This window comes from Temnothorax longispinosus, chromosome 6 (assembly GCF_030848805.1).
Source record: "Temnothorax longispinosus isolate EJ_2023e chromosome 6, Tlon_JGU_v1, whole genome shotgun sequence".
Classification (NCBI taxonomy): Eukaryota; Metazoa; Arthropoda; class Insecta; order Hymenoptera; family Formicidae; genus Temnothorax; species Temnothorax longispinosus.
In genome coordinates this window covers 15,061,095-15,088,491 of record NC_092363.1, presented here as the reverse complement: position 1 = coordinate 15,088,491, position 27,397 = coordinate 15,061,095, and the positions used below count along the sequence as shown (strand labels likewise).

The 27,397-nt window shown below is 35.9% G+C and overlaps 3 protein-coding genes and 1 long non-coding RNA gene across 10 annotated transcripts in view; 2 read left to right on the top strand and 2 right to left on the bottom strand.

Moving 5' to 3' along the window:
- Nucleotides 1-15,943, top strand: part of Mrp (Multidrug-Resistance like Protein 1) — a 35,509-nt gene extending 19,566 nt beyond the window's left edge. For 2 of the 5 annotated variants that reach the window (XM_071782007.1, XM_071782005.1), the window contains 7 exons: nucleotides 2,658-2,878; nucleotides 9,414-9,594; nucleotides 9,687-9,795; nucleotides 9,867-9,993; nucleotides 10,252-10,774; nucleotides 10,863-11,109; nucleotides 11,713-15,943. In XM_071782007.1, coding sequence (XP_071638108.1) covers nucleotides 2,658-2,878; nucleotides 9,414-9,594; nucleotides 9,687-9,795; nucleotides 9,867-9,993; nucleotides 10,252-10,774; nucleotides 10,863-11,109; nucleotides 11,713-11,827 — 1,523 coding nt within the window. In that variant the 3' untranslated portion in view covers nucleotides 11,828-15,943. Of the gene's footprint in view, nucleotides 1-2,657; nucleotides 2,879-3,705; nucleotides 3,927-8,328; nucleotides 8,550-9,413; nucleotides 9,595-9,686; nucleotides 9,796-9,866; nucleotides 9,994-10,251; nucleotides 10,775-10,862; nucleotides 11,110-11,712 lie in introns of all 5 variants that reach the window. The other 3 variants (XM_071782006.1, XM_071782003.1, XM_071782004.1) reach the window with 2 other exon arrangements.
- LOC139815234 (uncharacterized) lies at nucleotides 5-1,694 on the bottom strand. The gene is made up of 2 exons (XR_011732693.1): nucleotides 1,368-1,694; nucleotides 5-136 (listed from the first exon to the last, which is right to left on the bottom strand). It is a non-coding gene; the product is annotated as an uncharacterized lncRNA (long non-coding RNA).
- Nucleotides 15,541-20,445, bottom strand: LOC139815232 (putative lipid scramblase CLPTM1). The gene is made up of 6 exons (XM_071782008.1): nucleotides 20,221-20,445; nucleotides 19,352-19,930; nucleotides 18,723-18,840; nucleotides 18,440-18,643; nucleotides 17,626-17,763; nucleotides 15,541-17,516 (listed from the first exon to the last, which is right to left on the bottom strand). The coding sequence occupies exons 1-6, from the start codon at nucleotides 20,428-20,430 to the stop codon at nucleotides 16,753-16,755; spliced, it is 2,013 nt and encodes a 670-aa protein (XP_071638109.1). The 5' UTR covers nucleotides 20,431-20,445; the 3' UTR covers nucleotides 15,541-16,752.
- A 1,629-nt stretch (nucleotides 20,446-22,074) lies between these two features.
- L(2)dtl (WD40 domain-containing protein denticleless) lies at nucleotides 22,075-27,160 on the top strand. 3 transcript variants are annotated; one of them, XM_071780468.1, is made up of 8 exons: nucleotides 22,075-22,232; nucleotides 22,665-22,909; nucleotides 22,995-23,175; nucleotides 23,388-23,598; nucleotides 23,663-23,868; nucleotides 24,870-25,072; nucleotides 25,391-25,613; nucleotides 26,328-27,160. In XM_071780468.1, the coding sequence occupies exons 1-8, from the start codon at nucleotides 22,190-22,192 to the stop codon at nucleotides 26,954-26,956; spliced, it is 1,941 nt and encodes a 646-aa protein (XP_071636569.1). In that variant the 5' UTR covers nucleotides 22,075-22,189; the 3' UTR covers nucleotides 26,957-27,160. The 3 variants fall into 3 exon arrangements, with proteins under 3 accessions (XP_071636569.1, XP_071636568.1, XP_071636570.1); XM_071780467.1 differs by having other exon boundaries at nucleotides 23,373-23,598; XM_071780469.1 differs by having other exon boundaries at nucleotides 22,079-22,232; nucleotides 22,779-22,909; nucleotides 23,373-23,598.
- The last annotated feature ends 237 nt before the right edge of the window (nucleotides 27,161-27,397 follow it).

Genomic DNA, 27,397 nt, shown 5'->3' with positions numbered 1-27,397 from the left:
TACGTTTTCACGTCACACGTTAATTCTTGTAACATATTATCCGTTTGTCAGGTAGATTTGATCAGTATTGCATAAATTTTCGTGTTTACGATGGACGATATCAGGTAAGCCTACCCCCTATCGCTGCTACGTGTACCTGTATAAATATACATATCATTTTTCTACCGCAGAAGGCAATTACTTCATTTAATATAACGTTAACAGGCAATGGCACTTAATTTTGCTCGTCATAGAGTATTGCAATTCGAAAGGCATGTTCCTTCACAGATTACACATCTCATTGGGGTATAAATTAATCTTAACAGAGTTCCTTCATTTGTAAAACTCGATTGAGCCGAGTTAATGATAATCGAAAACGAAATAATTTAATTACTAACGTAATGATTTTTTTCGTTCCGAGTAATGTTATAAATTGTATATGCAAATATACGTCACATTACATGTTTAATTCTAAAAGTAATAATTTCCTTTTAAAAAATAAAACTGAGTGTGGTTTGCTGTGTCTACAGAGCACTAACGTTATTAATTAAGAACTCAAAAGGCAATTAGAGATTGAAACTTTTAAGCAGCCATATGTTTATGATTGCAAGTGTCGTAGTAATTATTTTCTACAAATGATCGCTTTTTTACTATTGCATGAAATATTTCTGTTTGAAATGCCTTTTATTCGGTACAACTTGCACTTTCTGTTAAATAATTTATTAATCTTTATTAGTAACTTTTTCTACACGCGAGATTTTATATGTTAACTATAAATATATGATTGACTATAGACAAAAAATTATGCAAGAAAATTGTTGATGAACATATAGGTACATATATACATATATATGACAGATATCAGATAGAGTTAGAATAGAGTTAGTAAATAAAACCGAACAAATTTGATTCATGAAAAATTTGTTCGGTTTTATTTACTAACTCTATTCTAACTCTATCTGATATCTGTCGGATGTACTATAAATAACGTGACGCCTATTATTTTATATTTATATATTTAAAGTTTACTATAGAAAACAAGGATAATTTTTTTTTTATAATAATATGCTGTTACGTCTAATGTAAGCATGAAGTAGAGGAGCAAAAGAAAGCTTCCTAGCATTAATGTGTCTTAAAATGATTAAAAATAAAACGGGAAATCAGTCTGCGAACTATATTGATTAATTGACGATTTAAATACGTATGCCTCGGGAATCTAAATTGAAATCATTATAAAAAGTGAATGTAAATCGATCAAAATTATTCGTTTAACTAAACGCACGGTAACAGAAAATTTCGCAAAATATTCGCGCTGATTTCCTGATCAGGTAATTGCGTGTAAAAATTGAGCTGGATGACTATAAAGCGTAGTAACAACATATGTTAACCTAGACGAACTTAAACAGGCTTCCGACGGAGAAAGACTTGAGACATTTCTCATTAATCGCGATTACGTTTGTCTCTTTAAGGCTCCAGGGGCTCTTTCCGATATCTTGTGAGATTGTGATGTCAGAGGCGAGAAATAACACGCTGAGATTCTTGCATATTTCATTTCCAAATAAAAAGATATTTGCATAAAAGAACACTTCAGATCACTTCAACACACTTCAAAAATACTCCGAGATCTATCTCTTTCCCTTGACAGTTAATAAACAGCCGTAAAATGAATGTGATACGATGCAGGCTCATGCGCAGCACATGACTATCATATTACATTCATATTACATTCATTTTACGGCTGTTTATTAATAACTGTCAAGGAAAAGAGATAGACCTAACTTAACCTCGGAGTATTTTCGAAGTGTGGTGAAGTGATCTGAAGTGTTATTTTATGCAAATATCTTTTTGGAAACGGCACGCAAGAATTCTCAACATTTCTCGCTTTTGACGTAGTCATAATCTCACAAGATGTCGGAAAGAACCCAAGAGTCTTAATTTGGTCCGTTCTTACCGATGAATTGTATTGTGCTTAAATTTTTGTTATATTTAAAAACGCACATTGACACATTTAGCACTAGCAATAAATGTGACCAAATTCCTTGCTCGAATTATCTACTGTGTAAAATAGATTGTCATAACAATGACAATCAATGTAGTTAATAAAAATTAATTTGATAATGACATTTAAATGCTGATATTGTACATCTCTTTATATCCTCCCTTATGTATGTACATTCGTATTAAAAGCGCATGTATATTGAATTGTGTATCGAGCAAAACGTGAAATTGCACAATCACATTTAACACTAAATATGTAATGAGAATGCGAGACCCAGTCTCGCATGGTGTCGCAAATTTTTCTCCATCTCGAGCCACGACAATCAAACCAGTTTCGCTTTTTGTTTCGTTATTAACTTATTGTTATCGCTAATAACTAACATCAGCTACGTTAATGTGATTACATGCCTGATTGAAACGACAAAGACTCATTGTTCTTATACCTCCCATATAAAGACAATTTTTTTACAGCATCTAAATTTAACAGTATGCACATAATTACGCACATTAGCAAGTCAATTTGAACATTATAGTAAAACAAAACAATATAAATCGCGTGACAGTAATAATTTTTTTTTAACTTACAAGAGAGTAGTTGTAAGAAGGAAAAAACAATCTTCCCCCCCCTTCCCCGACATAACAAGAGACGCTGCATTTATTTACTTTAAATTAAATTTCAGCCACTTTTGTAGTGCTGTCGCAGACAGCGTTGGTTATCGGCTGCCTACGGAGCAGTAAACTATTGCATTCCGAGTTATTATTTGCCATGCTACGATCACCTTTAGGATTCTTTGACACTACGCCGTCCGGCAGAATATTAAACCGTTTTGGGAAGGATATTGACATAATAGACAACGTTTTACCTCCAAGTATTAGGGCTTGGTTGTTTTGTCTAGCATCGGTATGCGAGAGTTTTAATTTTAATCTCTATATGTATCACTATACGAATCAATGTTTAGCAGAAACCACTGGTCCACCAATCAGTACAAATATGATTAATTATATACCGACGATTAATTGAAGAGCTTCCGGATTTCTTGCAATCTCTATTCTTAATTAATATCCATTAATGATCAGTAGATGACTATCAAAAGCGCGCGTTATTAAAAAATTAATGAGTAATTGTACGCTCGGCCTGACACCATACGTCTCTTTTCTCACAGCACAATCATACAAGGTACCATCTCCATCACTTTTCTTATCTTATTGTTATTATATATATTACTCGCACTTTATTTCTCTCTCTACAATTTATTGTCTCTCTTTAATTATGTGCACCTCAATTCATGTGTGACTGCAGTGAGGAACTTGCATATTTACTTAGATGAATCAGGTGATGAGCAACTAATGAAAATGAACATTGCCGATTAGAGCCTTAAGATAACTCTCTTAGGGCCAAAGCACATATGACAGTCGTAGTCGTGGACGTAAGTAACGCACAAGCTTTGGCGTATCGTGATTTGTCAGGTCGAGGACTACGACCGTCGTATATCGTTACGCCATGTTATGTGCTTTGGCTCTTACTCATTCACTCACTCACTCACTCACTCACTCACTCACTCACTCACTCACTCACTCACTCACTCACTCGCTCATTCGCTCACTCACTCACTCGTAAAAAGCCTCGGTACATCCAACGCGACACAATTCGCGGACGCAAATCTGATATGTAAAAAAAAAACTCATTTTTAACTCGATAAATCATAAAGTTGATTACGATCGTTGTAGGCGTGACAGTATTCGCAATGGCGCTATTCCTGGCTAAAGGGACGGTAGTCGCCTCTAGGCGTATCTTCGAGAGTACGCTGCAACTCGTTCTTCACAACCCAATGTCATTCTTTGACAGAACTCCGACTGGCCGAATTCTTAGTCGGCTTGGTAAAGACATTGATGTTATTGACAATATCCTACCGGTTATTCTGCGTACTTGGATCACTTGCCTCTTTTCGGTATGATATTCTCATATAACTAACGCACTATTGTATAAGTAACGATCTCTGTGACAAGTTGTTATGGATTAATATTACGTCTCTTATTTGTCGAACGATACTTGCAACAGATATCGATATATTTTCCCTTCTTTCTTTTCTTGTTTCAGTTCATATTTAAATTTGCTTTCGAGTATTGACACTTTGCACGAAGTGTTCTCGTTGTTTTTTTTTTTTTTATTGTACTGTTAAATGATTTACGTTCCATCAGTAATTTATTTTGTATATTAATCGACGTTGATTTTACATCAAAATCGAGGATGAGAGATCAAGTTCAATATGTATTTAAAAATTCGAATCAAATCCAATAATCAAATTTTATTTTCTAAAATTTAAATAATATTCATAAGAAATATTTCATAGTTCTTATGTGCTTCAGTGTGCTTACAAAGTAATCGATCCCGACTAGTTAGTTTCGAATTTTAGAATGAGTGTCTGCAAGATTCGAACTTATAAATGTACTTGTAAATAGTTTATATCATGAAGAATCGGAACAAGTAGTATTCGAACTCTGAGAATAAAGTTGTTAGTTTAAAGAATGTATAAATGTGTAAAGATTTTAAGTAACTTTTATTCTGTATTTTTAATCATATTTTTGTTATGTTTATTTTTTGTTATATTTATTTTAACGATTGATAATCTAATCTATTTGTAATTATCAAAAAATAAAATAATTGTTGCTGATTTTGATTCGAGGGAACATAAAATTTCTAATAAAGTACTCTCTCATGAAAGATTCGAACATATTTAATTTAGATTCGAGTCTACTTGGAAATAATATTCTTGTTTTTCGAGGTACTCATTGAGGGTTCAAACCTATTTAGTTCAGGTTCGAGTCTACTTGAGAGTACTGCTTTTATTTTTCGAAGCAATCATAGAGAGTTCGAAACTATGCTAACAGATTTGAATCTACTTGTAAAATACTTAATCCCATCGCTAATCAGAGTTACTTGAAACTCGATAAATTTACAAATGCGAAATGAAAAAAGAAGTACTTTTTTCTTCTCTCTATTGATAAAATTGTGCGTTGGTGAATAATTATTCCGCACATTTGAATATATAGAAACTCGATTGACGCGCAAAGAGTTAAAAAATGCGGATTTCCAGCAGTAGAAATGTACATTCTAACGAATTTGGGTCTGACTTTTCTGTCGAATTCGGATCTGACTGCTCGTTGGAAGTTTAAAAATGTAGCATTATTTTGAATAACAGAGCTTGGAGTTTTAGAAGAAACGGCAAAATATAAGTAACGTAGCGCTAGCCTGCCGGCTAAGCGTGTATGGGCACGGGTACGCTACTTGATGCGTGTGAGAAGTTGCCGGTAATCAGCACAGCACGGTGGATCGACAAGATGAATAGGATACGAAAGGACATGGTAAGAAATATCCTCGATGCTACTTGCCTGGCTCGAACAGCATTTTAGCGGCTTACCCGTGTGTCTTGTGCGTTCAGCCGGTCAGGTAACAGCCACGATTTGGCTACTTTCTTCCTCAGCTTAATTTTTCGCCAAATTCGTTAAACGATACGTTTCTGTTAACGATATCCGTTGTTTCAAGAGTACCCTGCCTAGAGCAAAATAGTGATGGAACATTTGAAAAAAAAAGAACATATTCATGTACGAGATTGATCGATAAGTCCTAATTCTGGCAGTTTGTTAGGACTTAACCGAAGATATAACTGCGAGAGAAACACGCAAAGTCGTATCAACGAATCGTACCTTTTCTGTGGTGTTAAAATTCAGCTCAGTTATCTTATAAAAAAGGATAAAGAATTTTACTTTATATACCCCAAGGGGCCTTAAAGGGCGTTTTGAAGGGACGTACCCAACCCTAACCTTCAATTCATCCTACTACCTTACTGTTTCCTACTTTCCTACTTTGGACCAACGGTTTAACGTCTCTTCCGAAAGACGGAGCCCAGTTTTCTCCGCATCTGCACGGAGGGGCGCGGTTTTTTCGGAAAAAACTTTTCCATGATTCATGGCTCTAGTGGACTCGAACCTGGTTCCTCAGATTACGAGTCTGGCGCTCTACCACTAGACCACACCGCCGCCCTTCTCAGTTATCTTATATTTGAGTTTTATTTTATGAAAGGATAACGTGATTCACGAGAATGCTTCTGCCGAATTTTATATTGTTCCATTCAGTCGCATCGCATATCTTAAAATTCATTGATCGAGCGGTTGATCATGGTGTGTGCCAATTGCTTTATTTTAGGAATAAAACGTAGGACCAGATATCCCGCTGCTCGCCTTTTTCGGAAGATGCTATCGTTAATGATGTTCATTTTCGTTTACTGTCAGTATATACGTGTTTGGATTCGACGAGTTAGAGGCACTAAAGAATGATAATCGTTTCGATTTTTTTTCACAAACTGCTTAAGGGTGCTGTCCCATGGACATCGGAATTATCGGAAAACGGAATCGGAAAGGTGAGATGGTGGGGAACTAACCAATCAGAATGATTCCGTTGCGTGTTTTCACATCTGGGTTCCCCATGGCGATCATTTTTCGGAACGGAATTCATGCATGTGCGTAATAATTCAAATATCTGGCGGTCACTGAAGGTTAAAGAGTGTTGTGATAAGTTACTGTTATACTGTTTTTAAAACAAATATTGAATACTACTAATACTACTAATAACCATATTGTATATGTATGTTAGGCTAGAAATGTATGCTAGACCATCAAGATATAAACATTATAACCTAATATAACATAACTTAGCATACGTATCTCATAATTACAATACTTACAGCAGATGACATTATATTCCCCTTTTTCAATCAAAACAGATATATGTATAAATACAACAGCAACTTATCACAACACTCTTTAACCGCCAGTGACTGCCAGATATTTGAATTATTACGCACATGCGCATGAATTCCGTTCCGAAAAATGATCGCCATGGGGAACCCCGATGTAAAAACACGCAACGGAATCATTCTGATTGGTTAGCTCCCCACCATCTCACCTTTTCGATTCCGTTTTCCGATAATTCCGATGTCCATGGGACAGCACCTTAATAATGCTAAGACTCCATAGACGCGGAAACGCCGTGCGGCAGAGTGCGTTGACCAATCACAAATTTTGATTTTGCCGCAGGCGACTTGCGGCAGCCTTCTGATTGGTCAACGCACTTTACCGCACGGCGTTTCTGCGTCTATGGAGCCTTAGCATTAGCATAAGGGTCGGCAGGAGACACGGTGAAGACCTCTGTCGGGTTGGGTTAGCTGCGAGTCCGTATTTCATTTATTATAAATTTTTTGAGCTAAAATGGAAAATCCAGCTCTGTACCGGGTTGCGGCTGATTTTACTGATTAAAACGAGCATAATTTTAATGAGATTCGTTAATTAATTTGGCTAAAATTTGGGTAAAACGAATCCGTAATTCGACATGTCGGTCGGCCGGCCGGAATTGTTCAGTTATTTCTTAGATTTCTATTTCTATTGTCTTTTCTAGGGAAAACGGAATAATTCTGATCGGAATCTACGACTTATTCCGAAAAGTTCCATAATACGTGCCCTGGAGCCTTAATATCGCTCAAAACGGAATTAGCTTCGTCAAATCATTATCATTTTTACATCGCTTAGCAAACTCTACAATTGTTTTGTCTTCTTACATTTGTATCAAATTCTTTTTATATTGATTTTTTTCAGTTACTGTTTGAGAACGTTACTGTTAATTTTAACTTGCCTAACAACTGTCGTCGTGACAATTTGTACAACTATTGTATATATAAATCATAGTGCAACCGCATAGTGTAGTAATCATTCAGGGAATGGACACAATTATACCAGTAATATTCGTGTACAAAAATGGTCTTGCTTGTGCTTGATAACGCTTATTACTTTATTACTTGCTTGTGTAACATCCTCCTAATTACGATTTTGCCTTCTGGGAACGTGTGATTTATTTGTATTTCCTATTGCTCTACATATATATATATATATATATATATATATATATATATATATATCCTGTCTGGTATGCCACACAGCAAACTCCACACCTTCGCATAATATGAGATCAGAGCAGTAGTTTAAGTCCATAATATTGCCAAATTGCATTTGATAATCGAGCAGCATTACAATAGAAAAGAGAAATATAAATCTCGTTTAAGTATAGCAATCGTTCGGCAGTTTCAATAAACCGCATTGAAAAGAGAAACAAAACACGTTTAAGTCTGATAATGTCAAGAGCTATTCTTTAGTCGTGTAATACATGGTTCGTCTAACGTATAACACATTGACGCTTATAAGTTTTCGTTAAATTCTTGCTGATTATCGTTTTTTTCCACGAATCGCGCATACCGTATCAAGTGCGGTTACAATGAAAGTCATCCATGTCTGATGTTGTAGCGATGGCGAGCTTTTTCTGCGATTTGGCACCGCAGCTGGGCTGTTGGTTGGCTGCTCGCCAGATGCACATAGTGATGCTGCGTGCTGTGATGCGTGCCCCATTGACCTTCTTTGATACGACTCCTATTGGTCGTATTATCTCCAGGTTTGCTAAAGACGTGGACGTACTGGATACATCTCTTCCCCCACAAATTTCTGATACCATCTATTGCTTGTTCGAGGTAATTCTTTCGTAGCGTGCCGAGAATACCAATTGGGATCTCCTTATCATTGCTTTCCCATATCTTCTCGACCTCGCAGTTTGAGTTTCATACGTGTACCATCACTATCCACCAGAAAACTTTGCGTACACCTTAGACTGCGATCAGATATGTCGTTATCCCCGGATATATGTATAACTTGTGTTTGTTAAGAGGTGCCTGAATAATGGTGGTATTGGTATATTATTATACGCTGGACACTTTGAATGGGGTATAATGCCGTCTGTAGCTTTGCAAACTGGTTTCAAAAATACATTCGGAACACGTGGAGTAAATGTGCCGTAGAACCTGCCATCGAGTATAATTGTGTCCGTTCTCGCAGAACGACTACAGTCGATGAGTTACTCTGTCTATACCGGAGTAAAAAGATTTAGCAGTATCGAGTTTGACTTGAGAGAAACTTAAGTATATTAAGTATATCTTGACGCTAATGCTTGTATGTATTTGTCTAATGCACAGCGATAATCATATTCATGGTACATGTTGGTGGGCCTATGAAACGACCAGCGCTAGCTTGTCTTTTTTTTGTATAAAACGACTGCTGTCCGGAAGAGATATGAGCGCTTCATTCAATAGAATTTCTGCATGGGATATATTATCAGTTTCTTTTTATTTATGGTGCTCTTATGAAGCTGATTCGTTCGATCAACTTTGCGTATTCTTTATACTTACATATTTTTTAACACGCAGATATTTCTTCCTGTTCCGATTAATTTATATCACATACAATATGATAATATCAACATCTCGAATTCTCTACATTATGAGAATAATGATGAAGCGGAATATTTTCTGTGTTATTAACGCGGTATGTATGCATTGCAGGTGATAGCTACTCTCGTTGTCATAAGCTACAGTACACCTATATTTGTCGTGGTGATACTGCCAATAGGCGCGATTTATTACTTTATTCAACGTTTTTACGTTGCAACGTCACGCCAATTAAAACGATTAGAGTCCGTGTCGAGATCTCCTATATATTCGCATTTTAGTGAATCGGTAACTGGTATGTTCAAAAGTTATATACACGCATGTCCTATAATATTTTACTTAATAAAAATTTACGTTCCTGAAATAATCTACTTATCTGTCATGTAGGTGCGCAAATAATTAGAGCGTACGGTGTACAAGAACAATTTATTCATGAATCTGAAAATAAAGTAGATTTCAATCAAGTGTGTTACTTTCCTAGCATTATTGCAAACAGGTATATCTTTACATGATGATATAATTACATTTTTATATGCATAATTGTTAACTAAAATGCATATGTTGTAGATGGCTGGCCGTGAGATTGGAGATGGTTGGAAATTTAATTATATTCTTTGCAGCATTATTCGCTGTTTTAAGTAGAAATACCATGAGTTCAGGTCTCGTTGGTCTGTCGGTCAGCTATGCCTTACAAGTAAGATATAATATACCTTACAAGTAAGATATAATTAACTACATAATATATACAATATAACGACGGTTTTAGCATTATATTAGCAATGTGGTATTTTCTATTATGTCACTTGAACATTTCTGATAAAACTAAGTTAAAGTATCAAAAGCGCTTAGAAGTCGCTACATGCAACTTTGGTGATATTTATATGTTCCTTTGGTACTTTGTGAAAGGATTATATGTATTCATATATGAGGATTGATGTTATGTTTGCTACAGATTACCCAGACCTTAAATTGGCTGGTGCGCATGACGTCTGATGTCGAGACTAATATCGTCGCTGTAGAGAGAATAAAAGAGTACGGTGAGACTGCACAAGAAGCGCCATGGAAGAACACAGAATACACGCCTCCGAAAGAGTGGCCTAAGCACGGTCGCGTCGACTTTAAGAACTTTAAAGTTCGCTACAGGGAGGGATTGGATCTCGTGCTGAACGGCCTGACATTCAGCGTTCTCGGGGGCGAAAAGATCGGCATAGTAGGCAGAACCGGCGCTGGAAAGTCGTCCTTGACATTGTCGCTCTTCAGAATAATCGAGGCCGCCCACGGAAAGATTTTGATCGATGATATCGATATTTCTAAGCTAGGTCTTCACGATCTGCGCTCGAGATTAACCATCATTCCTCAGGATCCTGTATTGTTCTCCGGAACGCTAAGGATGAATCTGGATCCTTTCGATTGCCACTCCGACGAAGAAATCTGGAGAGCGTTGGAGCACGCTCATCTGAAATCATTTATAGAAAGTATGAGTCTTTGTGATCTTCCGTTGGGAAATTTCGATAAATCCTACTTTTGAAAAATATAATTCTTATTTTTTTTTCTTTTTTTTAGACTTGCCAAACGCTCTTTTACATGAAGTTTCTGAAGGTGGAGAGAATTTAAGCGTAGGGCAACGACAGTTGATCTGCTTGGCGAGAGCGTTACTTAGGAAAACGAAAGTTCTCATATTGGACGAGGCAACAGCCGCGGTTGATTTAGAGACGGATGATTTAATTCAGACTACAATCCGCCAAGAATTTAAGGATTGTACAGTTCTCACAATAGCCCACAGGCTCAACACTATTTTAGATTCCGACAGGTATTTTTAAAATTATTTTAATGTTGTATTTTGCGTGTGTTTGTACGTGTGTACTACAATTATTTTATTTTGAATAGTATTTAGAACTGTATTTATATGTAAATTTATCTTTCTTTACAAGATAACTAAATAATAATATTCCAATTCTTACTAATTTCTTGTTTTTTCTCTATAATCCTATATGAATACAAATATTTTAAAATGTATTTCAAAATAAAATAATATAATTGTGATTTTTAATTATAAATTGATGTCTCAAGGAGATTTAAAAAAAAATAAGAAAAACGTTATGATAAAAGTAATCACATTCATCAAAATGAATGTAGATTATTTAAACTTTATTTCCGAGTTATAATAAATTCCAAAAAATGTTTGAAATGCTCACCATTGTACATTTATGCTTGTTAATGTCAGATCATATCGAAACGTGCCGTATTGCACATTGCAGCGGAAGTTTGGGTGACTATGTTAATTTTAGCTTCCGCTTTTATTAGAAATAAATAAAATAATTTTCTATATTGGTTTGGGGCTGTTCAATTATCATGATATGATCGCAAAACTATTTTCTATTTTTGGCTTATATCACAAATAATAATGTTTCAGGGTGATCGTATTGGACAAAGGTCTGATCGTTGAATATGATTCTCCGGAAGTGCTACTTCGCAATCCATCTAGCTCTTTCTACAGTATGGCTAAGGACGCAGGTCTAGCTGCTTAAGCAAAGAAAGAAAAAGAATTCATATCACGTAATGATTTTTTTAGCGCCTGTATTCGCATTATTCGCGAGCCAACGTTAAAGTAAGCGACATGCATGGTTGCGTTCGAAAACTTTACTCGGATGCACACCGCGTCGTTCTATCTTTGTTACGTACTAAAAATTGAACAAGGACAGAACGATGCTGATGTGCACCCGAGTGAAGTTTTCGAACGCAGCTCAGAAAGCCATAAAACAAAAAAAGCGCGTAGCCTTAGCATTAATTTGTATAGTGAAATATTTCTATGAACAAGCGAGAACGTTTGATGTAACCGACTGTGCAAGTACGCTGAATTATCGTCAAAATTGTTGCCAGATTTTATCCTGTGACGAATAATGATTTCTCGATTGCACTGTCGATTATTATCAAACCTTATATATCCTAGAAATAAGTAATGAGGTCTTTCATTACGAAGCAAGCAATGCGACACATCTCGTTTCTAAATTATCGTCGATATCCGATATCCAACTTTAACTAGGCAGTGATCGGGTGGATTCCTATAATGAATAGTACGTCAGCATTTTGATAAAAGAAAATAAATTAATTATTTTTTGCAATGCGCTTTGTGCCCCTCTTGAAAATAATCTGTATAACTTAGAGTGCAATTAACGTACTTAAATTATAAACGTTTTTACACAACATTACGGCAGCTTTTTTAATTTACACATTTCTAGAGCAACAGCATTTGATTGATATTGCATATGTAATAATTAATATTATATTAAATCAATATTATATCAATATTATATTTAATATTGATACAATGATATTGTATTATATCATTATATGTTATTAATTATAATTTATTATACTTACGGAATGTAATAGTGTCGGATAATTTTTAAGCAAATAATATTGGTTTGAATAGTATTTGCGAGCCAAGGTTTTGGGAATATGTTCCCAAAATATTCAGTCAAACGATAGGAATTTTTGCACCTGATAACTTTCGAGTTAAATTACGCCAATTTGAATAGTTTCGATTTTACTAAAGTAAGACTATCAACAAATGTGTGTACAGTAATCGATAAAAGTGCGTGTTCATTCAGATTATAAAAAGAAGAGGAATGAGAACAAAAAGTTGACCGTGATTATTCCAAATAACCCATTAATTTAGAGCTTTAAAATACCGTTTTGAGCTCTAGAATCTGTTCTCACAATTACTGCTTTTAGCATTTGGGATGTGTTCTCTAGATTTGAGTGCACAATTTGGATTTCTTTTCCATGAACTATATCGTTCACTTAAAAAAGTGCATTTTTATTTTCATATTTTCCTGTAACATATGACAATCAGTCGCAATATTAACATTATTTATTGTTACTTTGTTAAATTACACACACACACAAAATGTTAATAGATCTCGATTGAGGTGTATTTTAATCTGACATTTGCTGAATGCTTACCTTATTAAGAAACTGGATACAAATTAATTTTAAACCGACATTCAGTACCACTTATACGTAACGTAATATTTTATTTTTATAAATCACTTGTTGATGCGAATAATAACGTTGCAATGGCCGTTTTAATTTAGTACACATTTCGTATGCAGCAAAAGTATTTAGGAAAGTAATGCAATATCACATTTTATTGTATATACTCTATCTCTTTATAAAGTGTCATGTATGTATTACCCAAAGTATAGTTATGACATTTGTGCCTATTTTACAAAGAACAAAGAGAAATCGCATTTATCGAAAATTATATATACTACATAAACTTTAAAGCTATAACTCGCGTACTTTATTTCTTTTCGCGTTTGATCGCGTTCATAGGTAAATCATAATTTAGACTCTTAAACTAGTATTTACTATTTTGTATAGCAATCGTATATGTACTTAGATTTGTATAGTATTTTAATCTCTTTAATATCTTATATTATCAGATTATCATTGGATAATTTCGAGAGTAATAACATTGCGTTAAACTTGCCTTCTATTTGCCACTCTATTTGTAAAAATAAGGCTGCTGAAAATGAGATAATTAGAAGTCATTCTACAATCGCCTAGTGCCCTATTAAAGTTCCATCATTTGGAAATAATAATTTTTAATATTTGTGAAGAAAGATAGACGGCTCGTATGGCCCTTGAAAAAAAGCAGTAGCCACTAAACTTATAACAGGAAGAAAGTGATGTTTGCCAAATGTATCCGAGATACAAATGTAAAAGTCAAACGTCAAGTTAACCAAGTTTCGTCAGCACTCAATGCAATTTACGTAATAAACTTGAGCCTTCTTTCACAAAACTACAAGCAGAGATCTGGTGTAATTACCAAATCGTGACTAGAAAATACTTCCGTACCCTACTGTAAGTTCTAAATTTAGTGAGAGATCTTTGTTCGCAATTTTATTAGTAAGGTATAATTTAAATCAAAATTTAAAAAAGCCGTTTGGTTAAACTGTTATACGGTAATTTACATTTTCCATCAAATATTATTGGAAGTTTTGTTTTATGATATTTGACCCTGCGTTAACGTGTTCATATAAAACTTTCGTTATTAATGTTGCTTACATATCGAACATACTTCCAATCTGTTTTTTGTGCGAAGTTAGAAATCTGTCTTGCCATTCATAAAACTACCGATATTAATACAATAAGATATTATTTTAATTCTTGACTAACTCTTTCGAACTTAGCAATGTAATAAATTACCGTGTCGGATGTGTGTTCATCAAATTGGAATGAAAATTTACGGATTCAATGTTCAAGGTTTGTTTCGAAAATCTGACTCGAAAGAGTTACGCAAGTAATCATTTTCCACAATTATATGTTGCGAAGAGAAAATGCGGAATTATATTTTGACGCGTATTATTTCCATTGTTATATATAGATTAAACCACGCATTAAATATCTTTTAACTTTTTACTTAAAAACTTTTTACTTACGCTCGTGGCTTCAGTTAAGTTACCTTTCGTTTTTAGTAGCATGCGTATCGCCGAACCGAATTTTTCGTACCTCGAACACAAATAGCGGCGATGAATTGTATGTACGTCCCTCTTTTAGCAGTTTTTTTTTTTTTTAATCGCATTCTGAAGTTTTTACGATATCGGTGTTATGCAGATATTAAAACAGCAGAGACATGTAAACGGTAATCTTCAATCTGTGTTTCAAATTGTAATACACGTTTCTCATTCGTTATGTACCTTAGATATAATACTAAGCATTAAAAAAGAAAGCTAAAAAGAGCCAGGGAATAAGCTCTACTATATCGTAATCCGTATTATACACGCGCATGCGGAAGGAAAAGTGCCTTCTTGTAAGAACAAAAAAAAAGAAAAAGCAGGAAACTAACGTACCGTTTATAACGTACATTTAGAAATTTATCAATCTGTATATTTAATTTTCTTTTCTAGCATGCTTCTCTCTTTCTATATATAATCTAATAATTGTAAAATTTGGTGTAACTCCAGTTGTTATCGCCATCTTGCTACGCGCAATTTAATACATAATATTTGCATATAAGATATTCGGTTTCTCGTTGACAGAGGGAAATATAACGGGGTTCAACTTGAATGAAACTTGCAGATATGGACAGGTACGAGTTCTTTTTTTTTTATGTGAGCGACCAACGCTCGTCGATCTTGAGCATATAAGTTTATCGAGCACACACAGTCGTTTTATGTAAATTTTGTAAGTTCATGTATATCGCGCTTAAGAAGTATATAGTAAAGATAACAACTAGGAGGAATCATCTATATTTATTATAAACGATAATTTTTACAGTCTAAACGGCATCGGCGCGTCGTGTTAATAATACGTACGACTGCCGTGTATCTCTATTCTCGAATACTCTCAATTTTCCAGAGTGATGCTGCAGAATATCTCCGCGACCGCACGTAACGACCTTAGCCCGAAGAGCCGCGTTTAAAACCTTGGCATCGCAAACCTTGGCGTGCGGTGATGCTCACAAATTACGCTACAAACCAATCTCATTCGGAAACAAGTACTTATATTACTTATATTACGGTAATGGATATGTAATGTACATTGTCAAAATATAGACAGTAAGTCGGCGGTAGATAATTATATGACTACTCTAACAAAATATAAAATATAACATTAAATGTAATTTGTAATACTAACGTCGGCATTAGTGAAACACGATCTCCTCCCCCCCCTTCTCCTGTTACACAGGCTTCTGAATGCTGGCGCTTACAAGGAACCATTTAATGCGCATCTCTCCTCTCCCCTTGCGTAATCTTATAAAATGTCGCGATACGAATGAAGAGGATTCAAATTTGTCACTCAGAAGAAAAGATACATGTGTAATGTATGATAATTAAATCAATTTTATTTCGTAGCAACATCTCGCCCGATAATGCGAATGCTATTGCTAACATTGTCTGAAATCGTTGATCCTCATTGGGCTTTCTTTTCTTTTTTCTTTTCGACATTTGGCTGAACATCCAAATCGGTAGAACGGCGTTTTCCGTGCTCACACAGTACATTGGAAGTGCCTACCTCGCGATCAAACATTTACACGAATGATAACATTGGTGAGCATACTACCTACATTTATAGCTTGTTCTGAGAGGATCGCGAGATACATCCATGGATCCATGACAAGCTATCTCAGCTATGTTTCTTATACGCATTTGTGTACCGTTTGTTCGTTTTCATCTCTTCGCGCATCTCCGCATATTCTAAGTTCGAGTAAGAGAATTTATTTCTATCCTTGCCTCTCCTCTTTTGTCAAGCGTCGTTGCATAAGGAAACGTAGCTTCGGAAATAGATTATACATCTACACGCACGCACACACACAATTATGCGGAAATTTGTATAAATAAATTATTGATGTGTGTAATTATATTCCTTTGGTATCGGACATTTTATTAATTCGGGGCAACGTAGAATACAACGTACTTAATGCTAAATCTATGCGCATCAAGTATTATTCATTCTTTTTCGCCGATCCGTCCTTTGACGGATGGTCTTTGACAGCTACCTGCTTCTTACTTTCCACGAGCTGCGCCTCCATCTCCCCGGAGAAACCAAACTCGTTCACTCGGGTGTGATCGATCTTATATATCCATCTTTGATACAAAAATATGAAGAAAACAATGTCGTCGCGGAAGCAGCCGAGCCTGTACAACGTCGGCATCTTTATCACAAATGCAAAGATATCGTCGATGAACGTGTTCAGGAATTTGTACGACAGCATACGCCATGGAAGGTGCGCGACGCTCTTCAATTTGTAGTTGATAAATAGCTGCGGTGTCATCATGATGAATCCGAAAGTCAACAGGAATCCATACAACATATTGAGAATCCAAGAGTACCATCCCTTATGCTCCAAATACATTAAAGAATAAATGGCGTATCCTCCCAGCAGAGGGTACAAAGCCCACGAGAGATATTTGAAGGCGAGTCTGTCGTACTCCTTCGTAGAAGACTCCACGTACGATCCCTTATCTTGGAATGATATCTTCGGAAAAACTCCGAGTATTTTCACTTCTCTATTGACGTTAATGTCTATAACTTTGTTGATCTTCCACACCTCGATGCACAGACTTACCGCGCAGCTAATGCGCACAAGCGTGTTCATCTCGTTGTCTAGAACGTAGAGGAGAACAACGAGAGACTGGAATACATTGAAAAATACAGAGCGCACCGACAAACCCTCCAAGGATTTTCGGTTGTTCCAGAATTGGATATCTGAAAAGCATAACCACACATATTTCTCAGAATGTTTGCAGCTGTGCAATATGTGGGAAATATGTTTTTATTACTTGTTAGAGATGGACTTGGTTTTTCAAGAGCTTACCATTCTTAAATGCTAAAAATTCAAACACACTATGCAAGATCGATACAATAATAGTCAATCCTAGTAAATATGGATTCGTTTCCAGTAAAGTTTCCTTCAGAGTATCTTGATCGTTATCATCGTCGTCAGATGCTTCTCCTATAACATGAACAACAAAAAATGATAAACCTTACTAATCACGATTGTTCATGTAGCGAAACCAACCCTTGATCCTTTGAATTTTGCTAAATTTTTAATATGTTACAATACATCCCATTCACTAATACAAGCTACAATACGAGATACAAGCTACTCTGTTCGATGCGCAATATAGTTCATGAAATATTAATGTTTAAAATTTTTCATGTAATTGTTTTAAAATTCTGCAAAATAAATTTTATTTACACATTATAATTATGTATTATAAATGAGAAAAATAAAATTATGACATTACAAAGTACATCAAAATTAATAAAAATATATTACATAACAATTAATCTTCGGTGTCGGAACTTTCAATTTGTTCACTATCAATAATATGGTCACAATGTATACACGTTTTTGGATATCTATTAGAGAAACATTTAAAGCGCATATTAATTGGTACCAAGCGTGTTTTATAAATGCAACTTCTTTGCATAAACCTGATTTATCACTGATAAAAAAAATGTTTTACTATTAATATCTCAAACTATTGCGTATTGGACAAAATTACTGTACCTTGTATTAGTGACTGAAGTGTACTGTAACATATTAAAATTTTAGCAAAATTTTAGGGGTCAAGAGTTGATTGTTCCCTTGTTAATCTTTGCTATTTTAGAAACGTAACACAAACCCATGAACGACGACGTCCATTTATTTCTAACGGACTGAGCCGCGTATATTTGCCATTTAAACAACGAAAGTGGCTGGTAAGTCAACCTGAGTTCCAATTGTTCTACGGTATTATTTAACGGTTGATAGTCCCGCTGCATGTTCCAAAAATCATTCATATATAGTATCGGCTTGTAAGAATTTCCACCGGGTAAGAAATGTATATCTAAGAGAAGAGTAATCTTGGAGTGTTTTCGATACTATAGGTCTATACATGTAAAATATAAATATATCTATAAACTAACATTCGTCCAATGGCTGCGGTACTTGACCATACACCCAATTGGTTTCATCAAACACTAAATTAACAGTCAAATTTGGATGCCAATGCGACACATATTCTTGATCCATTAGCTCAGCTTTCTGCAAGAATTTACATGCTTAGCATACACAATAGGCTGTTTGTTTTAGCTAAACTTCTTTTACATAATTCATCTTTCTTCTTTTTCTTTTCACGTTAAAGAGAAAAAGAGAAAAAGATGAACTGTGCAAGAAGTTCAGCTAAAACGAACAGGCCTAATATGTGACTTGTGAAGGTCTGAGCACATAAAAAAACTTAAACAGTAAGACTTAAGCAGTAAGCAAATCAGCCAATCACAGTCAAGAACTTAAGACATAATGTAAGCATTAGCGAATCAGTACCGTTAATTTCCTTACTGCTTACATCTTACTGCTTAGAGCTTCCGCACAAAACTTTCGTATGGCAACGAAATGTGGGTCAATGCACAAGAAACGTATCGGTTATGGCATTATACGTCAATACATTTCTTGTGAGTTGACCCACGTTTCGTTGCCATACGAAAGTTTTGTGCAGAGGCTCTTGTTTTTCTATATGTCTGGACCTTGATTTTGAAAGTTAATAAGATATACGTACCGCCATCTCCTCCTTACTGGCTGTACTTTCACCAGTCAACAAGTTGTGCCTCTTCTGATACCTAATTTTCTTAAACTTATTCAACATTTTTCTTGAGTAAGACATATAGTCACCAGCGTAAACGCCTTTGCCAGCTTTGGGATTCGGCGATTTCCCGCTTTTCGTTATGTATATGTGAAGGTAGATCGAGCCGTTTTGTTTTAATCGCTCGGAAGGAATAAACATGTGCTCGAGAACTCTGGACCCATCTCGATTCGGTCCGCCATACCAATCCCCATAAATCAAACCCTCCTCGAACCAAATCAAAGATCGCGGATCGTCAAACCTTTTAAAGTTCTCGGACTCCGACAGATAAACACTAAGGTCAAATAACGTTCCATTCGAAAATATATTTACAGCTTGTAAGCGCACATCGCCAACGGCGTTGGGAGACTTCGGATTATTATCGGAGCGTCTAAAGAGGCTGCTAATAAAATAAATTATGAGAGCTCGTATTATCAACGATTTTGTTATGGCAAAGAATGATTCTAAGCGCGATTGCTGTGCCTTCTGCCTTTGTTCGTTATTCTCCACGTTTGCCTGCAAGAAACATCTCCGAGTTACAATCAATGCCTCGACATTACTTCGGTATGTTGGCATAACATAACATCACGGCAATTTATAAATAAATTTTAATATCCACGACTGTACCCAACTGACTATGCAGTATTGCGCAATCTTTCATTAAAAGAAAAAAGGAAGAAACTCATGTATAATTTAAAGACGTTGATGAAAAGACGTAAACTCTCCGCCTTCATTCTCAAGACACTTTACGGTGCGACCGTGAGAATCGAGATAAACGATAAATGTAATATAGCAAATTGACGCACGTCTGTCTCGTTATTTTGTTCGGTTCTCAGGACCAGTTCACCATTGGGCTGACTGTTATCCATATTTTCTGTGACATCTACTTCCGCATTGTCACGATGATCGTCCCCAGTAACCACCATTTTTTTCCTGATCAGATCCCGTGTCCCGTCAGTCCGGAGCAGTCCAGATGGTCCAGAGTCCCCGGAGTCCCGTGAGCCATGAGTTGCCATGAGTTTCCTTTGATCATAAACAGAAGAAACGCAGAGGCTAAAGTCACTAGATTTATAAAAGTTGCCACATAGTGGCCTAGTTTACACCGATCTCTTGATACGCGTATCAAATAGTATATTTGAACTGATCAGCCAATAATCAGACTTATTTACTAGTTATTTATTATTTAATACGCGTATCAAGTGATCGGTGTAAACTAGGCTATTGGCTGCGTTCAGCCGAACCTCTGCTTAGCGAAGCGAAAGGTAGCAATTGAATGTGATTGGTTCTTACCTTTGGATCCAATCAATTAAGCCCCTTGCACAATGCCAGGCAACAGGCAATAGGAACAGGAAATAACCAAAAAATCGTTAATTACAACCTAAAAAATTCAAATGCTATGATTGGTTGGCAATAGGCAATAGGCACAGAATTTCCAACGTGACGGAAACTCTGTGTCTATTGCCTGTGTCACTGTTTATTCTGCATTTATACATGATTTCTGATTTCTATTCCCTGTTCCTATTGCCTGTTGCCTGGCATTGTGCAAGGGACTTTACACTTAATTACTACCTTTCGCTTCGCTAAGGGCCAATTTCACCAACCACAGTTAGCTTAACCGACGGTTAAAGTTAGCAGGATTGACCAATAGAAAGCAGGGTGGATTCATTTCTATTGGTCAATTCTGCTAACTTTAACCATCGGTTAAGCTAACTGTGGTTGGTGAAATTGGCCCTAAAGCAGAAGTTCGGCTGAACGCAGCCATTGGGCGCGTTCAGCAGACCAAGGCCGGTATTCATAGTACCGTATTCTCGAGCCTGCCCTAATGATTTTCGTATGCGACTTTGGGTGCGTTCGGTTTGGACGCTCACGCGCTGTAAACGCTCCTGGGTGCCATTACATGGAGCGCGGAAACGCGGAAACACGGAAGCGCGGAACAGAATAGTAATAACTAGATTCCGCGTTTCCGCGAGTTGAGTCCCGCACGTTTGAACGGAAAAGCAGAATCCGCTATTATCGTGTACATATGTATGTATGTACATACCCTGGCTTGCATAAGATACTTCATAATAACCATCAACATGATGTTTGGATCTATAATATTTTATATACTGCCACTTTTATAAAATAATAAAGTAATCGAAGTATGTAAAAGCTTTCTTTTTCAATGTGATTAGACAGCTCCGAAATTTGATGGAGTATACTGTATCCGCGTTGACTACGGATTTTGACGCGTTTGTTCCGCGAGCTTGTTTCTCCTTATATTACATGGAGCACAATTTGCGCGGAAAAGCGGAACAGTAAACAGTATAATGACAAATAGACATTTGTATTCATTTCTTAAAATTGTGTTCACTTAATTCATTGCAATTTTTATTAATATGCTTATCTTTTCAGCTTATCTATTGAATACAAACATTTTAATCAATAAATACCGTTAAAAATTAATATTTTATAATTCTCCGTTCCGCTTTTCCGCTCAAAATGTGCTCCATGTAATACAAGGCATTCAAAACAGACGGAACGGATCGACGGTAATCTAGTAAATTTTGTCTTCCGCGTTTACGCGTTTCCGCGCTCCATGTAATGGCACCCTCAGGTTTCTCTCTGATACGGGCCATAGCGCTGCATAGCGCTGTGTGCAGCCGCTACATGAAAGTGAACCCAATTTGTAAGAAATCTGACAGATTTCCCGCGTACATTGTCGCGCGTGTAAACAATTTTCTGTAGTAGATTCTAGAAGCGTTATTTTCCGAATTATATTAATGTCAGTGCACAATGAATGTAACAAACACTATTGATCGACGGGAGAGAGGATTCGGTAAATAGATACGCGCATATACACATACGTCTGACGGGGGATTTAAACGGACGTCCTTTTTGAACAGATTATCTGTGCTGTATTAATGCACTCACAATCAGTCAGATTGGTTTTGTTAACTTGATTTAGATTGTTGCAATCGATATTATTTTTGTTCAATTTTAATGATGCCTACTGGTTACAAAATGTATCTACAATAGCACATTTTGTAATTGGAATATTACAAAACATAATATGCAATCAATGTTACTTACTTCAAATTTTAATGAGACACTGTATCTAGAATGATACATTATATATTTGTAGACAATTGAAGTATTGTTAGAATAGTTTATCATATAATTAATTAAAGTTAATTAAAAATTTTAAAAATGTAAAGTAAATAAATTACCTCTCAAATTTTGATAAGCTACAATGATATACTTGATGCAGGAATGGTATGTGATTATGACATCGCTCTTTATCGCCTAAAATGCTATTACAATGATGTATATCATGGAATAACTCCAAACACAAATGTAGCTGATTACAATCCCGAACCGCCAGTGTTTGCGTGCCGTTTCTGCACCACGCCAGGGTACGAGGAGATTCTTGCTTTGGCGAATGAAGACGGGAAAGTCGCTTTCCAAGATACCAGGATCAAGGATAAATACAATCTACCATTGGAAGGAACGCAGGTTGTCATTTATCTCAATTGCCACTTAACAAGCGAGCTTGGTGTGAGCGCGAAGGTATTAATGGAAAATATTTATATTCTTCAAGGCACACTGTAATGCGATCTTCGATATTGCCTGGATGCCTGGAGAAATGAAGTTGGTTACAGCGTCGGGTGATCACTCAGCACGTCTGTGGGATGTTACTAGGCCTGAGATAAAACAAATAAATTATTTTCACGCACATACGAGAAGCGTAAAAACAGCAGTCTTTCGTGATGATGATAAAGGTACCTAGATATATATCGCTCTTAAGGAATTATATATTTCTTTGTTTTCATTTTTTAGATGAAAGATGAAAATATATTACCGCTTTTTCTTTTACTTGCACAATTTAATTTTTTATGTTTCTTAAATCTGCATGAATTTAATCGTCGCTTATAATTCCGTGCAATTTAGAATATCTCAGAATCTTTTAAAATTTTAGCTGTCTTTGCAACAGGCGCTAGAGATGGCTTCATCATGATATGGGACATCAGAGCTAATCACAGTGATCAACCTAAGCCAGATAATTGTATCGCCAATGCGCACAGTATCGGTGGCACAGGCAATACGAGACGAAAGTCACACACTCAAACATCGCGAGCACAAAGTATTACTGGTTTAGTGTTTCAGGATGATTTTACATTAATCTCGTGCGCTGCGGGCGATGGGTAAGACTCGCTTTCACGCCTACGCGTGTTGGCACAAGAGTGTAATGCATCCTCTGTGTTTCAGTCTGTTGAAAGTGTGGGACTTGCGCAAGAATTACACTGTCCACAAGAAAGAGCCGATAGCTAAGCATCTAATGAATTACTCCGGGAATAGTACCAGAAACGGCTTCTCCTCGTTGTTAATATGCCCGAACAGGATTACATTATACGCAAGTTGCATGGATAATATTATATACGCTTATAATGTATCGTCATATAATCATAAACCGGGTAAGTATCCCTCTTCTTTAAAATGTATTGTGGGTGTGTGCGCGCGCGTCGACGCGCGCGCACACACACACACACACACACACACAGTGTTCAATTTAATCTGTCCATCCAGATATCTCGAAAACTATCAAAGTTAGACGAAAAATCCAAAAAGGTCTTTTAATGGGATTACTTTGAGATGATTTTCAGCGCGATAGAACCGTACTGGTTTTCAAGAGGGGAGGGGAAGTCAAATTTTTTAAATGGAAATCTCGATTTTGTATCATTATTTTTTACTAATTAATCTGAACAACTTTTGTCTGAACATTTTTATTCGTCTAATATTTTTTTAGATATTCAAGGAAAAACTTGGGAACTTTTTTAATATTTAGCTTACAATATCTCGATAATTGCTTGTCGGAGCGAAAAGTGGTACAAGACTTTTTAACTTGATTTGGTCCTAAGAACATGCTATTGCAATAGTACCCCAACTTTTTTAAATATTTGTGCAAACATGTCCTTGGGGCTTTCATATATACACAAGTATTTAAAAAAGTTGAAGTATTATTGCAACAGCATATTCTTGACCAAATTAAATCAAAAAGTCCTGTAACACTTTTCCCTCCGACAAACGATTATCGAGATATCATAAGCTAAATATTGGTAAAGTTACCAAGTTTTCCTTGAATATCTCAAAAAGTATTAGGCAAATAAAAAAATGTTTTAGACAAAAGTTGTTCAAATTAATTAGTAGAAAAAGATAGTATAATAAAAATGGGGGTTTTCACTTGAAAAATTTCACTTGGGCCCTAGTGGACCCAACAAGGATTGCGGATCCAAAATCTAATAAGATCGTCTATTGGCTCCCTTCAAACTCCAACTTTTATCTGAAACATTTTTCCAATAAACCAATATTTTCAGAGATAACAGCTTGTAACACTTCAAGTGCCCCACTCTATATATCGATACATTCTTTTATAATTCTAATGAAATTAAATTATGGACAAATATCTTTATGACAGTGGCGGAGTATTATGGGCATCAAAATCGTACGTACTACGTAAAAACCTGTTTGAGTTCTGATGGTCGTTATCTTGCCAGTGGATCCAGCGATGAACTTGCATACATTTGGAACACTAACAGACCAGGTACATCACTAGTTAAACTTTCCGGTCACACAGATGAAGTGACTTGCATTGCGTGGTGCAGCGTGGGAGAAACTAAGGTTCTATTTTATTTTGTTCATTTATATAAATGCTAAGGGCCACTTTGACCAAGTTCTGATTAACTTAATCGTTGATTAGTTTATTGGAAATGACCAATCGCATAATGCCAATCTGCTTAATGAGAAAATGCGATTGGTCCTAAATCGAAGTGGCCCTAAATAAACAAGTTTCTTATCTTATCATATAAAAATATTTTTAAAAATCACATTTATGCTATCTCAGATCTTACTGCTTGACATAATTCTTGAGAAACATGAATTATAATTTAGATGTTTATAGAAAGTTCAATACTTATCTGATCCCGAGAATCATTTCAGGTAGTGACTTGCTCCGACGATGCTTGTCACAAAATATGGAGAGTCGGGCTCGAAGACGAAGAAGATAACAAAGAAGTGATAATACGCGGTCAAGCTGAAGTTGTAGAAAGATACTGTTTAGAAAAAATTAAAATAGAAACTACCCCAAGTTCTCGATACTCGAATACCCGTCAAGAAACTACACCAAGCTCGGACGAACACAAGGCACCTGTCCTTACCCCGGGTAAGAATATAACACATTGCTGTTACAAAGTTTATGTAAATAAACAAAAGATTGAGTATAAATTTAAGGCTCCTGGTCCCTAAGCCGAGAACTCTGCGTTCACGGTGGCGACGTACCGTCGGGGCAGAAATAAGAACTCTCTCCAATGGAGAATTCTGTCCTTTGTGACATGTTGACAACCTATTTTGCGTTGCGTTATATTTCTTTATTATCCGCTCTGTACTTGTGCTATAACGTTTAACGTATTCGTGAAACTCGTGAAATTTAACGTATGGTAAGATTTGCAAGAAATACATATGCGGAAGGAACATTCTCCACTCCTTTCGAGTCGTCAAATGGCTGTTTTTCCGTATGTTTATGCTTCGTTTTATGGCTGTTTGTTTATTGTCGAGGGAAAAGGATAGTATCCGTTAAATTTTAGAAGTGTGCTGAAACGATCTATAGTGATTTTTTATTGAAATGTCTTTTTATTTCGGAAAATACCGTAACATAAAATAGGGTAATTTCTCGCCTCGATAGCAAGAAATTCAATATGGCCGCGGTGACTACCCAGGAGCCTTAATAAATCTTAGTTTAAAAAATCTTTAGAGAAAGCGATCTTTTCAAAGAGATTTTAAACCTCGGACATTTAAAAAAAGAGGCTTTCTCTTATAATCTTTTTAAAATTTGTTACAAATTATACATTCTTCTTAAGGAAATATTTTCATTCTACAGTTACGACTCCCGAATCTAGTAAAGAAGATTATAATGAAAATAAGCACAATTCTGTCAAACGTAGTTACCTGCAAATGATGATAGGATCAAGATCTGAGGAAAAATTCAAATGTATTTTATCACCTATTTATGAAAACCATGAGACGGTTGCGAAAAGACCTCATATGGACAATCGTGGTATGCGAAGGCTATTTGGTTCAAGTAACGAGACCCCTACTACAACTAGAGACTACAATTCGGACGAACCCAGTACGAGCCAATCCACGAGCAGAAATGAACAAGTTTTCCTTTCACCTACAATTAACTTGCCAAATTTCGTGGTGGATGGTACAGCGCCACATTTACTTGAAATATCACCGCAGAAGTACAAGGAGAATGTCGATTGGTTAACGAAATATAGGAAGGAGAAATACGAACAAAAGAAAACTGCGTCGACTTCAAGCAGTCCGAAGACTCAATCGACACCTGGCCGAAGATCCAACAGATCGCGATCGACAGAGCCCCAAAAAGTTACAAAAACAATAAAAAGTTCTATACTGAACTTCTTTAATAAAGAGGCCATTATTAAAGAGAACGAAAAAGATTTACCTTCGAATAATAATACTTTACCACCAACGAGTACATCTTGAAATAAATGAGTGCAAAATTTAGTTTCGAATTTGGTTAGAATTCGCGAATTGAGTATTCACGAATTGAATCATGAAATTCTTTTCGGTTTTGTTTCAGTTTTTTATTTCATAATATAAAAGCGAAAAGTCTTAAAATCCCGGTTACTCTCTCTCTCTCTCTCTCTCTCTCTCTCTCTCTCTCTCTCTCTCTCTCTCTCTCTCTCTAATATTATGAAATAATTTTAACTTGTACTCACATAGCGAATTTCCTTCGGACAATAATTTACCACCAATTACATCTTGAAAACGTAGAATTTGGCAATTTGTCGAAGGGATATTTACGAATATAATCTTGAAATTTTCTTCGGTTTTAGTTTGTTTATTTTATAATATAAAAGCGGAGGATCTTCAAATCCCATTTGCTAATATTATAAAATAACTAAGACTTACTCATGATATAAC

Bases quoted from the DNA above. Each gene is read 5' to 3' on its own strand.
- LOC139815232 (XM_071782008.1), bottom strand. From the start codon at position 20,430: ATGGCAACTCATGGCTCACGGGACTCCGGGGACTCTGGACCATCTGGA. The intron at 18,644-18,722 runs GTTAGTTTATAG...CTCTTCTCTTAG, and splicing joins ACCGCAGCCATTGGACGAAT to ATATACATTTCTTACCCGGT. The intron at 17,764-18,439 runs GTTTGTGTTACG...TTCATGTTATAG, and splicing joins ATGGACGTCGTCGTTCATGG to GAGAAGCATCTGACGACGAT.